The 16,860-nt window shown below is 37.7% G+C and overlaps 1 protein-coding gene across 8 annotated transcripts in view; it reads left to right on the top strand.

The window, feature by feature from the left end:
- Positions 1 to 436: 436 nt before the first annotated feature.
- Positions 437 to 16,860, top strand: part of SYNCRIP (synaptotagmin binding cytoplasmic RNA interacting protein) — a 24,643-nt gene continuing 8,219 nt past the window's right edge. For 2 of the 8 annotated variants that reach the window (XM_062489860.1, XM_062489855.1), the window contains exons 1-9: positions 443 to 590; positions 1,461 to 1,579; positions 1,755 to 1,862; positions 3,608 to 3,721; positions 3,807 to 3,983; positions 8,828 to 8,963; positions 9,694 to 9,794; positions 14,846 to 14,995; positions 16,316 to 16,437. In XM_062489860.1, the coding sequence (XP_062345844.1) occupies positions 443 to 590; positions 1,461 to 1,579; positions 1,755 to 1,862; positions 3,608 to 3,721; positions 3,807 to 3,983; positions 8,828 to 8,963; positions 9,694 to 9,794; positions 14,846 to 14,995; positions 16,316 to 16,437 (1,175 nt within the window). Of the gene's footprint in view, positions 591 to 1,460; positions 1,580 to 1,754; positions 1,863 to 3,607; positions 3,722 to 3,806; positions 3,984 to 8,827; positions 8,965 to 9,685; positions 9,900 to 14,845; positions 14,996 to 16,315; positions 16,438 to 16,860 lie in introns of all 8 variants that reach the window. The other 6 variants (XM_062489859.1, XM_062489858.1, XM_062489861.1 and 3 more) reach the window with 5 other exon arrangements.

Raw genomic sequence — 16,860 nt, 5'->3', positions numbered from 1 at the left:
GGTGGAGGCGGCAGCGAGTGTCAATGACGGTATCGCGGGGCATGTGGCAGGTTTACTTGTCCTGCCACCCCCGCTGTTGCCTTTTTGCTCCGTTTCTAACTTGTTCAGAGCGTCCTAGGGAGTGTGTTAGAGAGAGGGGAGGTGAGTCAGTGTCTGTCTGGGTTGTGTAAAACCTGCAGTGAAAGCTACCCCACCCCCCCAGGCAGTGGTGTTAGGGCTTTCCTTTGTGTTGGTGCTTCTTTTGAGGAATTTCCTGCGCCTTGCAAAACTTAAAAAAAAATAAGTATCGGGGCGGTGACCTGCTATTTTTTTATATTTTTTTTCCCATTAGCGTCAAATAATAGGGTAGTCTGTTGCATGTATTGTCACATGAATTGTTCTGCCTGAAGATATATTTAGCTTAATTTTGATGCTTATTGCGTTTGAACAGATATCTGGAAACATGGCTACTGAACATGTTAATGGGAATGGTACTGAAGAGCCCATGGATACTTCTGCTGCAGTTACCCATTCTGAGCATTTCCAGACATTGCTTGATGCTGGTTTACCACAGAAAGTTGCTGAAAAACTAGATGAAATTTACGTTGCAGGTAAGATCTAAGACTTGCAAAACCACACATGCAATACTTTATTGGATTCTGCTGTCTTTGGGCTGAAATAGCAACTTTTTGTGGTTTCCAAAAGTGTGGGAACTGCAGTCTTACCAAAATCTGGATGGTTTAGATTCAGTATTTCAATTTAGCATAGTATCTTTCAGAGGAAAGTCCCAGGCTACTTGGGCTGAGGGGTAGGAACAAATATGCAGGGGACCAGAGCAACAGCTGGAATAGACAACAGATGATTTTTAGGAGGAGCAGGTGATGTGGACTTTGTGCATCTTTTGTGGTAATTGTAGGTAACTGTAAGAAACAAGCCTTGGTATGCATCTTCTTGTGTAAGTGATACTTCCTGACGTGGTGTCTGGGCTCGTGGATGCAGAAGTTATGGTGTTGGTTTTTTCAGATGTGGTAATAGCTAGCATTTTTTTAAGCTTGATTTTTGGATTGTGGTGGTCATTTTTAGTGCTGCAGTTTATTTGTATTTATACTCTTCTAAAAGTGTACCAAGATACCATTGCTAGGCAAGCTGAGTCAGGCTTTGGTAGGTTTTGATAGACTCCTCTGAATCCAGCTTCAGGATATTGAAATTAATCTTGTCCCAAGTAACATCTGGGTTTCACAGAAGTCAAATGAACACATAAATGTCACAGCTTTTACTCTGAATCTTATCACTTTTTGTTTTTAATTAGAGGATTAAATACCCTTAAATATTTAACTTCAAAGGAACTACATGGTTTTTGAGGCATAGTAACTTACTTTAATCAGTAATTGATTTAGAGGTCACTGAAATGTGTTAGGGATGCTACATTAGGCTTTATGAAGATTACTGACCAAGTATAATTAGTAATTTTTTTTTCTTAGGGCTAGTTGCACATAGTGATCTAGATGAAAGAGCTATCGAAGCTTTAAAGGAATTCAATGAAGAAGGTGCACTGGCAGTGCTTCAGCAGTTTAAAGACAGTGATCTCTCACATGTTCAGGTAACATTAAGCAATTTACAATATAATTGTTGAGGGATAAAATGTTAGTTGTCTGGGAAGAGGTCTGAGGCTCTTCAGTGATCCATGTGTGATATGTGAAGTGAACACTGTATTCAAGGTAAAATGAGATTCCAGCCTGTCATGTTTTCAGAACTGAAGATTGTATCTTTTGCAGAACAAAAGTGCCTTTTTATGTGGAGTCATGAAGACATACAGGCAGAGGGAAAAACAGGGGACCAAGGTGGCAGATTCTAGCAAAGGACCAGATGAGGCAAAAATTAAGGTATGTTGGTAGAAATAAAAGTTCTGAGGTCTACCTGTTGTTTGTTTTTTTCTGAGTTGTTGCGATAGTTATGTTGGTTGTTTTGGAACTTTTGCTTTTCTTATAAAGGTTATTACAGATTATTTGTCATATTTGTCATTGTTGAAAGGTGTCACTTGCAATTTTGTCTTGCACTTCTTCCTTTTGAATTAGGAAGTTAATATATTAATTGCTGGAGCTGAACATATAAAAGTGAAAAAATATTTCACAGTTTGCACTGTGTCTTACTGAGACATTTACTCTATTTCACAGTAAAAAATTTGTGCATACTTGTCGGCATAGTTACTCAAGTTTGAAATGCTGAAGTTCAGCTGCTGCTGATTTGTTTTTTGTGTTCTGTTTTTTTTTGTTGTTTCCACTCTGCCTCCTTAGTTCAACTTTAGAGCTGCTCCACAATAGGGAGGAGATACCACGTGTCTGAAAAAACAGATTGTAATGGATTTAGGATTTAGCCCACTTCTTATGACATAATCAGTGTGCCCATAAACTACCCCAAACTGTCTTAATAAGGGATAAATTATTTTTTTGACCGTGTCTGCTGTTAGCAAGAGACTCCTTTCTCAAGAGTTAGGCATAGAATGATTTATTTTAAAATACTGTGATTAGCAACTTTACCAGAGCTTAAGGGGAGGAAAACCATCTAAGTATGTTTAGGTGATGTTGTAAAAAAAACCCAGAGAATCTTTCTTCTTTGACACTTCATATATATAGTATAAAATAATTATTACAAATAACTATGTACCACGTAACATTAGAAAATCTTTTTTTCTCTTGACTTTGAGGCTGGGGTGCCATTAATTATAAATTTTAAAAAAGCCGGTACAGTTTTTGTCACTGCCACATAAAACAACAATATTACGAGGACTTGGTTAGTAACTTCAAGTAGCATAGCTTTTACTGCTGATGGCTATAGTATTTAAAATAGCTGCAATTTTGTAGTTGTAAAATTGCTAACTCTTGACTATAATTTGGCTTGTTTAATATGCAGTTTCTTTGTGTGTAAAGTTGATTTGTCTTTGTACAAAATTATTAAGAAAGACTTAATTTCAGAGGAGTTTCTCATGTGTTTGCATATGGAGTGTCAGCTGATGTTTTAAGTTGGTAGTATGTCTGTAACTGTATCTAACTGTCAATAACCACATGCAGTGGTTCTAGCGAGGGTTAGTTGTTCTGGGATCCTGTATAAGCCCACAAGGAATTTGAAGGAGGCATGATAAGAGAAAGGAAGTAGTTGGGTACCTGTAGCAGTTTGTACAGTGTTCCAGGGGTGTAAGCCCTTAAACATGTGTTCTTTAACTTCACACTTATGAGTAATCTCATTAAGTGCAGGGAACTCTTGTGCATAAACATCTGCAGGATTGGACATGCCAAAACAAGAAGTGGCTCAGACAAAGATCTTCCTAATTAAAGGGAACCTCACTATTATATTACTTGTCTTCTTTTTTTTTTCTTCTTTTTAATGAAAATTAAGGAATTGGGAATACTGGATATGAATTTATAATTTTCTAGCAGTGTTTCTTTACCTAAAAATTCTCTTAATTGTTTTGCAAGTTTCTTGTTGAAGTACTAGCAGTAGATTTGTTTGTGGGAGCTTCAAAGCAGTGCAGTTTAAAAGGAATTAGAAGCATGTCTGTCTGTGAATGAAGTGCAGCTAAACTTGCTCAGTTTGTATGTGATTTTAAAATTTTAAGTTTCTTACTTTGAAGGCACTGTTGGAGAGAACTGGCTACACTCTTGATGTGACTACTGGACAGAGGAAGTATGGTGGACCTCCTCCAGAGTCTGTATATTCAGGACAGCAACCTTCTGTTGGTACAGAGGTAAGAAGAAGATAATGTTTATGCAGCTGTAGACTTGCTCATTGGAAATAACTTCTTATAAACAGTGCTTGTATGTCTGTTGTAGATATTTGTGGGCAAGATTCCGAGAGACTTGTTTGAAGATGAACTTGTTCCATTATTTGAGAAAGCTGGACCTATATGGGATCTCCGCTTAATGATGGATCCACTAACTGGTCTAAACAGAGGATATGCTTTTGTCACTTTTTGTACTAAAGAGGCAGCTCAGGAAGCTGTTAAACTGGTAAGTTTTCTTGGATTTTTTTTCTCTTTTGATGAAGCACACTCTGGCTTAGAAGCAGTTGTCCTCCTGGTGGTAGTGCTTAAATGCTTAAGGTGAAACTGTCATGGTTAGATTACTTTGTAAGTGTCCACTAGGTGTTGCATTAAGCAAAGTTGTATTAGCAGTAGTGACTTCTGAGCCGTCTGCATCTGTATGAGCTCTGGAGAGCAGTGGTGTTGGAGTTGATGTGGTACAAGGGCATTGCTGGTCAGGGTGTCTGTGACTCCCGATGTGTTTCTGCACCAGCAGGGGGCCTGTGCTGGAAAAGTGCTTTAGAGTCACAGAATTTTCTGAGATACTTCAGGTGGGGAAAAAATGTCTTTTGAGCTTTGAAGGTCAGTTCTGTTTGCTGCAGCTGACAGGAAAACATCGTAAATCCTGCCAGCTAAGGAGCATTCCCTCTGCTTTACACAGAGGTATAAAATAGTTGGAAGTGCTTCTAGTAAGCTTTAAAGGTTTTGTGCATGAAGTACCTATCACTAATAAAGAAGGTGGGGAGAAACACTGCCCTGATCCTTGCACAGTGCCTTTATTTTCCTGGCCAAGTTAAATTGGAATTTTTTGGGCTGGTTACTGCGATGCTGATAGCACCCAAGATTAGTGTTGTGGTATGACTTGTGGGTACTAACCATACACATTCTGCAGTGTGCTGATACTGCTGTATTGCTATAGTAGGGGTAACATACCTTGTTTTGTAATGAAGTATAGCTTAAACTAAGGTGCCCTATTGGCATGTAAGTCACTTGGTGGAGACAAATCAAGCTGAAAATGGGAATTTGTTTAGAGAAAGTGCATAAATGTCTGCAAAAGTGGAAGTACAAAACCAGTCTGGTATATACTGATTAGCTTTTTAAATAAGAACAGTTGGTTGTTCCAGCGTGCAGTCAGATATACTGGGGATAATGGTGTGTTCTCTTTGTTGCTTTCCTTGTCGACCTAGCTGTTCAGAGTGTGTGTGAGCTCTTAAGAGTTGACTCTTAAAACTTAGCAAAACAGTGAATCAAACCACGTAAGTTCTCAGAGGCACCTAGTAAATGAAAAAAAACCAAACAAACAAGCAATTTTTCTTCATTTGGCTGGATTTTGCTTAAAGGCAACGTGCTCTGGGAAAGTCATTTGAGTCATGTTTTCAGAAAAGTAACATCAGATCCTAGCTTCAGTCTTCCACGAAACAATACAAGGGAAGGAGCTACTTGGTGTCCCTTTATATCTGATCGTTGATATGCAGGGAAAAAAAGCAGTGTTCTGCTTGTCAGTTAAATAGCCACTGAGGCTAATAGCTGAGAAGTGTTGCAGTTGATGGAGCAGTTTTTTAACCTTTATGCTAAACTCTTAGAAAGTAGGGTTAGACTTAAATTGGATTCTGTGATATGTGTCAGATTTTTTGGAGTTATTCCAACCATAGTTGACTGGTTAGTTTGCTGTGTAAGTTTCCCAAGTTATCTAGAAGTAGTTTGCATGAGTATTAGCAAATTGTGGCTGTTGAGCTCAGTTGAAAATTGTAGGTCTATAACTTGTGTTAGTTACACATGCATGAGATACACTGCTGAAAGACCTCTTCAGAACACTGAACACTTGGTCCTAGCCATTTTCATAACCAATTATTTTAACAGGTGGTGTTCTTTTTGATACTGCCTATAATCTTCTCGTGTATACAACTTAAATTCCCAGCTTTCTGGACTTGGGATAATGGTTCTTCTGTTATTTCCCATATTTTTCCAAGAGACTTTTTTTTTCAGGACAGTATAGAAAAAGAATTAGATTAAAAGTCCATGCATTGCCAATAGGCTTTTGAGTAATAAGAGACAGTATGTTTTTGTCCATACCCGAACTACAGTGGATAATGAACTGACCTGTCTTCAGGCTCTTGGAGTTGGTGTAACATATTCTGCATTCATGTTTGTGTGACTGCTGTATGTATCTTCCACAGTCTGTAAATCAACTTCATGTAAAAATGAGCTAAAATTTTTGGATGTGCTTAATGTTGACTTACTTTTTTTGTTAACAAGAAGTTGTCTTGCAGTTTAAAAGGTAGCACTCTTGGTTTTGTTTATGCATATTCATTTTTAAGCAACTTAGAATTAATTACTCTTCATATCCGTAATTCTTCTCAGTATCAGACCATATTATCACTCCATTTTTGTCTTAAGCACAGCCAGAACTATTTTAAACACAATTCAGGGAATTCTCATTTTTATATGACCAGTGTTTAGTTCAGTGTGGTTAACCTTTTGCTAGTTCAATACAAATGGCATCTCAGATGTTCACACAAGCATTCACTATCAAAGTATGATTTTTTAAAATCTCAGTCATTTTTTTCCCTGTTAACATGTTCACTTTGTACTGTTAATTACAACTCCAGTTGTGTTCTTTTGCACACATGTTCAGTTCTTCCTATTTCATAAGAGGTTGCTAGAGTAAAGTTTTTCAAAGAGATTTCTGTTTGAATAAGGTCACTGTAGATATCTACAGAATAAAAACTTGAGGTGAGGCTTGTAGGAAAACGTACTGAAAGCTGTGGAATCATTCAGTATATTTTTGACTAGAACAGCTTGATCAGAGTGGAGGTACAGGTGAATTAAGCAGTTTGCCAATTATACACAGAGGTATAACTTGCCATTTGCTCCTAATAAACTAAAATTGGTAGTGAAAATTTAAGTCAGTAAAGTGACAAGACAGACCTTCTGCATATTGTGACTTGTGAGTAACTTCTTACATAAGTCAGTGAGAAAAAACCAAAACTATTACATTGTCTAGAGGGTGGCAATCTCTGCTACTGACTTCAGACACAGATTCCATGGTGACAGGAGGGGGAAGCAGTATGCTGACACAGCTACTTTGGTAGCCTGACTGTTTTGGCAGTTTACCCAGATCATGATCTGAGCCTTTTTATGTTTAATCTAAGTTTGCAGATGGTATGCAAACTATTTACCTAAAAATCACTAACTCAGTGGTCAAGAACACCTAACTGAAGACTGTTTTCTCTGTGTAAAGACAGACACTTGGTGAAAAATACCAGTTAATACATTGTAGGATGAAGAAAACTTCTAGAAACTATGAGTGGAACTGCAATATGATAGAAAATATTAATTTTACTTTGTTAATTTTACTCTGATACAACATACTGAGTTGTATGAGATACTCTTCTAGGATTAGATGTGTAGCCAAACTTTGGTGTTAGACTTTAGCAGGAACAGTTGGATAATGCTTTCTATTATCCATAAGAATAGAGTATTTCATTTGGAAGGGACCTGCAACAATCATCCAGTCTATCTGCATGACCATTTCATGGCTGACCGAAGTTGCTGTCATCTTGATCATCAAGGGAATTGTCCAGATGCCTCTCTTAGATGGTGACAGCTTTGGGTCATTGACCACCTCTCTAGGAAGCCTGTTCCAGTGTTTCAGCACCCTCTCAGTAAAAAAGTTTCTTAATGCAAGGAAATGTTTCCTAGAGTACAGTTCAGTTAGTAAAGAATCACTTTCACATACTAATAAACTGTCAGCTTCTTTAAAGGTGCTTCTTTAGAAGACTTCTTCTTTTAGCTATTATAATCTGACTCTTCATTAATGTGTATGTTTATTGGTGATAATATATATACAGTCTTCCTGTGCAGCTAATGCAGCTCCTACTGCACTTTACTACTTGAAAATCAACTATGCCACATGGGAAACGGATATGGAGATAGAAGTCCTTTGTTGTCCCTGTCTCCTATGTTTTGAGACATAATTAGTTGTGAAGATGTGACTTGAGGTCTTTTTCACATGTATGCTTCTCCGTTTTGCTCACTTCTCGTGCAGTTACCTAGCTTAGAAAACTTTCAGTGGTGGAGTTTTTGTTTGCCCAAGATTAATGTAAATAAACATCTTCCCCCAGGTTTTATTGCACAAAGAGCCTGAAGGGGTGGAGGATAACTAGCTGACGTAGTAAAATTTACCATCAAGCACAAAATAAGTCAGATGGATAAGCTAGATGGAATTTTAAAAATCTGTCCCACTACTTGGCAATAAGATGTTGACCACAAAATTAATTTTCTATGCTAAAGAACTGTCTGTTGCAGGGCTTCCAGTTCGAAGTGGGTTGATGTACCAGCAGTTGTCCTCCCTGCTGCTTATTTTGATGATGCATGTCTGTGTCTCAATGAAAGGCTTTTTTTTTTTATTTTTTTCTCAACAGATGTCAACAGTAATACTTTTTTTGGTATCTTCCAGATGTTATGGGAGAAGCCTTTACAGAAGTCTTAGAATTTCAAGTAATTAGAAAGTTGTTCTTGCTGTTTACTGTCTTAACAGGTGTAATGTGTATGCTGTTTAAAGTATTTGCCAATTGCTCCTGAGCATTTTGTGAAGAAGACCTGATCATGACTCTGTTTTGTGAACTGTGGAACTTCAGAAAGGAATCTGACTTTAATTGCAGCCCATGCCTTGTATTACATGCAAATCAGGAATTTATAGCTACCCTATAGAGCAACTTGCATTTTTTTCCCTGCATGATTGTGAAGAGGAAATCCTTGCTCTTGATGACTTGCATGATTCTGTATGAAAAAGTCTCTAAAGAAACAAGTCTTGAGAGACTTGAACAAGGAGGGGAGAATAATTGTTGGCTGAAATTGTGGAAATACCTTAGAAAACGTGGATATACTTAAGAGCAGTTGACTATGCATTGTAAAAATGGGTTGAGCTGCAAAAATTTAATGTATTGATCAATTCTGAGTTTTCCAAAGTTAAATATTTGGTATACTTTTTTTGAAGGGGAGTGGAAATTATTTGTGACTGATGATTGTCCAATCATTTTTTTCTTGCAGTACAACAACCATGAAATTCGTTCTGGAAAACACATTGGTGTATGCATTTCTGTTGCCAATAATAGGCTTTTTGTTGGCTCTATTCCTAAGAGTAAAACCAAGGAGCAAATTGTTGAAGAATTCAGCAAAGTAACAGGTGAGTTAGTAACTACGTTTTGTAGAGCTGGAAAGTGTCAAAAATGTTCAGTGATGAATGTTCTTTTGGCTTATAGTTGAATGATGATTAAACCAAACAGACCACTCAGCATTTTTTTCAACATTGTGTTGGGGTTTGTTTGGATTTTTTAAAAACTGTTGTTTTTTTGAGGGCTGAGATATTTGTAGTTAGACTAGATGGGTAGTTCTAAATTGTACCTGTAGAGTAAGTGTGTAATGTTCAAGAAACCTGTTCCAAGAAATTTGAATTAAAAGTTTAATAATTACAATACTAATGGATGTTTTAAAACTTCTCAAGGCAGAACTGAAACAAGCTGAAGAATGTAACTGGTTCTGTGCTTTATAATTCTTAAATTTTAAGGATCTCTTTTTGATAACATTTGAACCTGCAAAGGTACTGTCTGATGAATTTCTGTGTTACTGAATGATAGACTTCAGGTTCTTTGGGGCAATAAACTTTTTTAGCATTGAAGTAATGCAGCTTTTATCTCATGTTGTTTAGACATTATAGAAAAAAACCCACACTGATAAGTGTTGCAGTTTAGAGGTTTAAGAAGAGAATTGACAAAGCAAAACTTTTGGCTGCCCCTAAGTCTCCTCCATTCAGTTAGAGAAGGGGTATTCTTCGATAGCTACAGAGACAATCCGCACTTCATAATGCAAATCAGTGAAGTGAAAGCATAACAAATAAACATTTTATTTAATTTCAGAGGGTCTTACAGATGTCATATTGTATCATCAGCCTGATGACAAGAAAAAGAATCGGGGTTTCTGCTTTCTTGAATATGAAGATCACAAAACTGCTGCTCAGGCCAGACGTAGGTTAATGAGCGGCAAAGTCAAAGTCTGGGGAAATGTTGTTACAGTGGAATGGGCTGACCCTATAGAAGACCCAGATCCTGAAGTCATGGCAAAGGTAATAAAGCTGTAATGGGACCATAGTTCATTTAAAGTGCTCTGTTCCAAATTAGCTATTTCCTGGTGTTAGCCTAAAATTAAATAACATCTTTCGGCCTTCTTGACAGAGATGTTGTAGATGTGATGATAAAAATTGAATGTACCTCAGAAATTACATGGATATGGCCTTACATTATTTTGTTTTCCCGAGGCTGAATGTAATTCTTGCCAAAATGACACATAGGATGACATTATTTTTTTTACCTGGAAGTGGTGGTGTTGACTCCTAGAGTTAAAATGGTTTTGTACCCTAGTATTTGGAAGGATGGAAAGAGAGATAACATTACAGAACAAGCCTTAATTATTTTTAAACCTAGAACTGTATCACTTCACCATTAGAACATGTCAGTGTTCAAATGTACACAAATGTATTTTCAAAGTTACCATGAGCAGTTACTTCTGAGAAGTTAGGCAACTAACTTGTATTTGAAACTCTGTAGTTACTTTTAATTTGGGAGGGTTAATTCCTTTTTATACCTAGACTGGCATATTTTGGACTTTGAATATTGAGGTGAAGCTGAAGTCTGGACTTTTAACATGTTGAAGGAGTTGTTTTATGTATGTGTGTGGTATCTTGCCAGAAACAAACTACCTGATTTTTTTTTTTTTCCCGTCAGATATTGCCTGACCCTGTCTTTTTCAGTTGTGTTGTGTAGCTGAGTTGTTTAATGGAAACTCCTAGCTAGCCCATATCCTTATCTCTTTCTCTTTGCTTGCTTTTCGTCTGTGCTTTTACTCTCAACTGAGACACGTCACTTGCTGGAGTCCTACTTTGATGGACCTAGTAAGATAGCTTGGCTGGGATCTCCTCTTTGGTGAGCCATAAGGGAAAAGGGTTTGGGTGGGGGATCATTTTAGGGAAAAAGCTGCTTTTGTAATACAGGTATTACAGAAGCTTTTGGACTATCTTGTCTGCAGACTTGATTTTTCTTGCCCAGCATGATAGACGGTCAACAGCAGGGAAAGAGTCTTGCAGGTCAAATTTGTGGAAGGTGTCACTTCCTAAATATGACAGCCTGTATGTTTAGTTTCTTGGCTCAAAAGAGAAGAGACCTAATCCACCAAACTGTTAAAATAAATAAGCAGGAATTAGTGCTGATAAAACAAAATAGATGGAAAGGAAATTATAGGGGACATAATCAAGCATCTTTCCTAAGTTTACAGGTGTGCAGAGTGAAAGGCTAAAGAAATTAAAGCTTGATTGTGGTTTGCCCCATTCACTGTACGTTTGTTTTTTTTTTTTAATGTGTTAATAGCTTCTGTTGTTTTGTATTTGAAATGGGACATGAAAAGAGAAGAAACATGGAAACAAAGGAAAGAAATATGGAAAACATGGAGAAAATCAACTTGCATATATCTAGTGCCACATGCCAAAGATAGGACATGAAGCTTGGGTTGAAGATGTATGGAAAAGTGAGACTCTGTGAATAAGAATACTGAAAAAGTAGAGAACATCTGGCTTGTGTCTGAAGACAAAAACTGAGACGATCATTGGTGTCTGACCTTCCTCACTGGCTGTGTCCCTTAGTTTATTCTTGGAACAAGGAAAGTACACTTTCTTGGCCACCTGCTGTACCTCTGCAGAAGCTGACTGTATCTGGCCCTTCTCTAAGTGTTCTTTTCTTGCTGTCTTTCTCGTAAGAGAAAGAGCATCAGAGCTGCTGCTGTGTTGAGTTAACTACTGGATGTGAGGTGCAGGTTGGCTGTCATTGCTTCTGACTACTGTCAGTCCAGAGCAAAGGGAAAGCTGTTGACCCATGTCAGTCTTGCACATTGCTATGGTAGAAGGCTCTGGAGAAAACTGTGACTAGAAGTAGATTGTTTTTATCAGAATAATCATCTGGTCATCAGTTTTCTTGTCAAGATTGCTAGAAAGAGCAAGTTCATGAGAGCAAGCTGTAAGGAAGACAAACTCATGTATGTAGCCAGAAGGTGAACAGTGTTCTAAACCTTTCAGAAGCAGCATGTCGCTTCATCAATATGTGGACACCTAATAATGTAAATTTCTGAAATGTCTGCTCGAGTCTTTTTCCTTTGTCCTTGTGATAAAATGTTGTGGAGAGTACTGTATGAGTAAATATTTATCATTTAAATGGACAGTTATCTTAGATAGCTTGAGCATGATGAGGGGTGAAGCTAGATTCTCAAGCTAGATGGATGTGCTACAGGAGATTGGTGCCTGTACTAACAGATCAGAGTATAATTAGTTAAGGTATTGACTTGTGGTCCAAAGCAGACTTTTTTCCAACTTCACAAGCATCTGTGTTGATAGTTTGATTTCTCCCAAGTGTCATTGTGTTGCCTATTATACCTGTAGTCTAGCTAAATTTATTAATGTTTTACTTGATTTCTGTAGGATGGCTGAGGCTGCAGAGGACGTTCTGGAGTGGCAGGTTAAGCAGCTAAATAAAGTCTTATGCTTGTGGCTGTCTGGCAGATTACAGAGCAAGAGACAGGGCTAGTAACCCTTGGAGAATGTGGCCTGAAGTGTTTATGCTGTAGGTAAGAGGAGGAAAAGGTGTAGATACCAGAAGTTTTGGATAGTCTAATCTTAAGCAGCTCTTTAAATGTGAGTTCTGCCTTTAAAACAAAATGCTGGTGCTGGGTATATTGCTTGCTAGGAGTATTTGTGGATTCTTGGTGTAATAATGTGTGAGCTTTAATGAAGAGGACTTCTGTTTTTTTCCCTTCCCTCCCTTTTTAGCTGGCTTGAGTGAAGTAAAAGTGGATTCATCTCTCAACCTATGCTTTAACCTGCCTAATAGCTTTTACATCATCTTTGACTCATTCAGTTACACTTCTAATCAGTAACATGAACCAAGGTGTTAAAAAATTTCAGTTGTTAGAGATTAATGAATTTGTCTACACTGGGAAAACTTAATTTAGTTGCTTTTTTATTTATTTAAAAATACTATATTAGTTCGTCTTTTAAAAAATAGTGATTATTCTGTCAGGTTTCTAATCATGTCTGTCATAATGGATTTATTAGGCTACTTAGGGTTCCTTGTGAGGTTCTAGTTTTCATCCTTTTTGTAAAGAACAAGAATATGGAGCATTTGTTTAAAAGTTAGTGGTTTTCAAACCCATTGATTGCATCACAAAAATTTCCTGTAATACATTTCCATGGAGTAAAGTTAAGGTAGTAGTTTGGATATTTTAGTAAAATGGTTATTATGTATGTGTTACAATAAGTAGAGGTTGCTGTTACTATCAAGACCCTTAGGAAAAGCTTAATACATAATGGGAAACAATGTTCTTTGTAGATTTGTATGTTGCTTTTTTGATCTCCTGAGAATCAGCCAGAGTAACTCTTGCCAAAGTATTTAGTTGATACACTGGGTTAGAGTTATGGTCTGTAGTATCCCTTCTTCCAGTCTCTTCATCTTATCCTATCCTAGTTGAGCTAGTGAGTGAGACAGATTTGTGGAAGTCTGTCCTGGTGGTTTTTTGTAACTTAATTGCATAGCAGTTCTTCCAACAGGGGTGTCTAGGTTTAATGAATTCCTGTATGTGGTGGGAGTAGAGTACAGCTCTGCTGCAGAAATCGAAGCATGCTTTCCTTGGTCCTTTCACATTGTGTGAGATTTGTGTTGACTTTCAGGGTCAGGAGTCAGTGCTGCCATGTGCAGTGTTCATGCGATGTCATGAATTAATTTGAAACCAGCAGGAGCAGAGGGGCTGTGAGCAGAAGTTGCAGGTCTTGCAGCTGATTGGCAGGTGCATTGTAGGCAGGTAAGACTGAGCATTCCTTGGCAGTAGGAGGTGATTAAACTGTCAGGGAATGGTGCCAGCATGTGGAAGGAGGTCTTCTCAACAAGTTGAAGAGTCTTGTAAATTGTGAGAACACATGAATCACATAATGTAAACATGCTCATGTCCAGTCACTGGGTGCAGCCCTGGCATGGACACAAGGATGAATCTTTCAGTACTGTCGGGTCACTAGTATGTGATTCCTGGTTTCTAGAATATGTTGTCTGCTATGTTAAGTAAGGGTTTATTTTAAACCTTTATCAGACTGCTTTCGATTTTCCTTTACCCTGTGCAGTTGGTGATTGATGAAACTTTATATTGATGATTTAGTCCATGTCAGGCAGTCAACAGTTGGATCATTTACCTGCCTTTCTGATTTTAGAAGCTGCAGAGCCGTCTTTGTGAAGCTTAAGAGTCATATTGCCTCCTTTAGTGAGCTGGGGGAGGGAATAGAATTCAGAGTTATTTGGGGGTGACTCTTGCTCAAGGGAGCGGCACAGTTTGACATCTGAGAAAGTTGAGTGGTGACTGGCCAGTGTCAGCCTTAGTATCCCCCTCTGTCTGCAGTTCTGTCTTTTAGCAGTGGCCTCAGGTCACTGAGTGCCACTCAGCAAGCACAGTCCTGAAATTAGGTGTTTGGTGTAGCTATAGCATGGGAACCACAAGTTAAGCAGCTTGAAAGCTGCAGGCCTGTCACCTCTGACCTAGATATTATGGTGATGACTGTTCTGCAAATAACTGAGCAAAAGCCTGTCTAAACAATTAAATGTTTTGATAAGTTAATTGTTCTGTGTGTGACCAGTTCTGGTTACCTTCTCTCAAGTTTAGTAGTGTTCTGGGTTGGAGATAATTGCTGCTAGGATCCTTTTAAACCCTAACACAAACTGTATTGACTTTCAGGATACTAATACTTACGTAATCATGTTTGATAACAGATTAAATATTTCTGTCAGGGAATTTTGGTGCTAGCTCGTGCTCTGTGACTATTTAAATGTACATATTCATATAAGTGTATATAAAATGTTGTACAGAAAATGTAATTATGTTTTTTCAGTACTGCCAATAGCAGTAACTTGCAAAACTTCGTTTTGTGTTTTGAAATTAGATCATACTCCTAAGTCTTTTTTTTTTTTTTTTTTTTTTTGTCCCCCTCAGGTTAAAGTTTTGTTTGTACGCAATCTTGCCAATACTGTAACAGAGGAGATTCTAGAAAAGGCCTTCAGTCAATTTGGAAAGCTAGAGCGAGTGAAGAAGTTAAAAGATTATGCTTTCATTCATTTTGATGAACGGGATGGTGCTGTAAAGGTAAGTGGAGGGGACTGTAACTGTGTGTCTGTGTTTTAAGTAGTGTTGTTAGAAGCTGTATGCTTCTTCTAACTTGAGTAAGCTTTGTCTGGGGAAATGGTAACGCACTGTCACTGATAATGTTGTCCTCTCTGGGTGTCTCCTAGGATGATGCAAATCTAACTTGAAAAGTGGATCTTAAATGCATCTATCCTAAGTAATTCTGCAGATGAGCTTTTAAGATAATAATGTTGTTACCATTTGAAACTCAAGTGCCAGAAGTTGAATGACTCTTCTAACCAAATTATTGATAGAAATTTAAAGCAGTTTCTTTAGGGCAGGTTTTAAAAACTTAGGTAATGATTTTATTTATTTTTCCAGGAATAAACACTTTTTTCTTTAAATGAGGGGTACTGGACAGTTTAGTAATTGCCATTCCTGGGTTTTGCTAGCCTGGTCTTAATGTCATGTGTTATTAAGGAACGGAAAGTGTAATTCTCCTCCTGTAGTGTATCCACTTTTTCATGTTCTTTGGGTGGATGCAGGATACAGGGGGGTTCAGTTTTTCTTACATATCCGTATGTCTTAAAGCAGATGCTTAGGAAGATGATGGGAAGAATCTTAGTAAGATATTATATCCTGTCAAGGCTTAGCTATGTAGAGTCCCTAAAAGTGGTAGAATCTTTAGGATTCCTCTGCTTAAAATTAACTTGTAGTAATAACTGTGGCCCATGGGAACTGTACATGGCAGGGAGGGTAGGGAGGAGTTGATGGTTTGCTGTTTGTTTTGTATTTTTTTGAGGAGAGGGTTGTGGGGAGGTGGTAGTGTGGATTTGGGGAGGAGTTGGGATGTTTTGTGGTTGCTTTGTTTGCTTTATCCTTGTGATCAGAATGACTCTAATTTTGGCTTCTGTTTGCAAAAGAAAGTGATACTTATTACAAGTAAAATAAAGGAATAGCAGAATATACTGAGCTCTAGCTTTGGTACTGTTTGCATGTGTGCTGACATTAGGAATTTATTCATGGATTACAAAATGTGCAGTTTCAGAGGACAGTTCTATCACTTCATTAAATGTAACAGCTTGCAAAGATTGAAGCGTGTTATCAGTTCTGAGGGGAAGATTTCTAAACTGATACATGAAGTCCTGGGTTTGACAGCCAAGTTCAGAAGAGATGTGTAACTGGAAGCCATAATACTGTGCTGTCTGTTTAACTCTTTTTAGCCTTGTATTGTTACTTTAGCTCCAGATAGCAAATATTAAAATGCATACTCTAAAAGAACAAAATTAATAACTTCAGATATGCTTGGAAGTATATTTAAAGTCTGGTTAATTCCTTCAGGCAATGGAAGAAATGAATGGCAAAGATTTAGAGGGAGAAAACATTGAAATTGTTTTTGCTAAGCCACCAGATCAAAAAAGGAAAGAACGGAAAGCTCAGAGACAAGCGGCTAAAAATCAGATGTAAGTGTAAATGCATGTAGTTATGTTGTATTGCTTCTGAAAGACGTGCACAATCCTGTTTAATTAGAATACATGGGTATTTTAGTAGATGTGCTGTAGTGTATACAGGTTTTCTGGCTTCTCTGAAAAATGTTTGGTTCATTTCTGGTTGCATAAAAAAATCTAATAGTGGTGTTCAGTGATAATTCAGGTGCTCTGCTTATTGAGTGTGAGAGCACTGGAGGAACTGTCTGAAGGTCATGGAACATGCATACTTCTCACTTTTTATTCTAAATTTCCCTGTATTTCTGCAGATGAATTTAGCGTTGTGTTCCTCTCAGCAGGCTTAGTAGTACTGATACAGCACCCCTCTTTAGTAAAGTACCCACTGAAAGGAGGATCCTGATATTCTTTCTTGCCACTTGCAGAAGATACATCTGCCCA

The sequence above is a fragment of the Cinclus cinclus genome, chromosome 3, assembly GCF_963662255.1.
Source record: "Cinclus cinclus chromosome 3, bCinCin1.1, whole genome shotgun sequence".
Classification (NCBI taxonomy): Eukaryota; Metazoa; Chordata; class Aves; order Passeriformes; family Cinclidae; genus Cinclus; species Cinclus cinclus.
The sequence above is the reverse complement of the archived record's forward strand: the minus strand, read 5'-3'. Positions and strand labels throughout refer to the sequence as shown.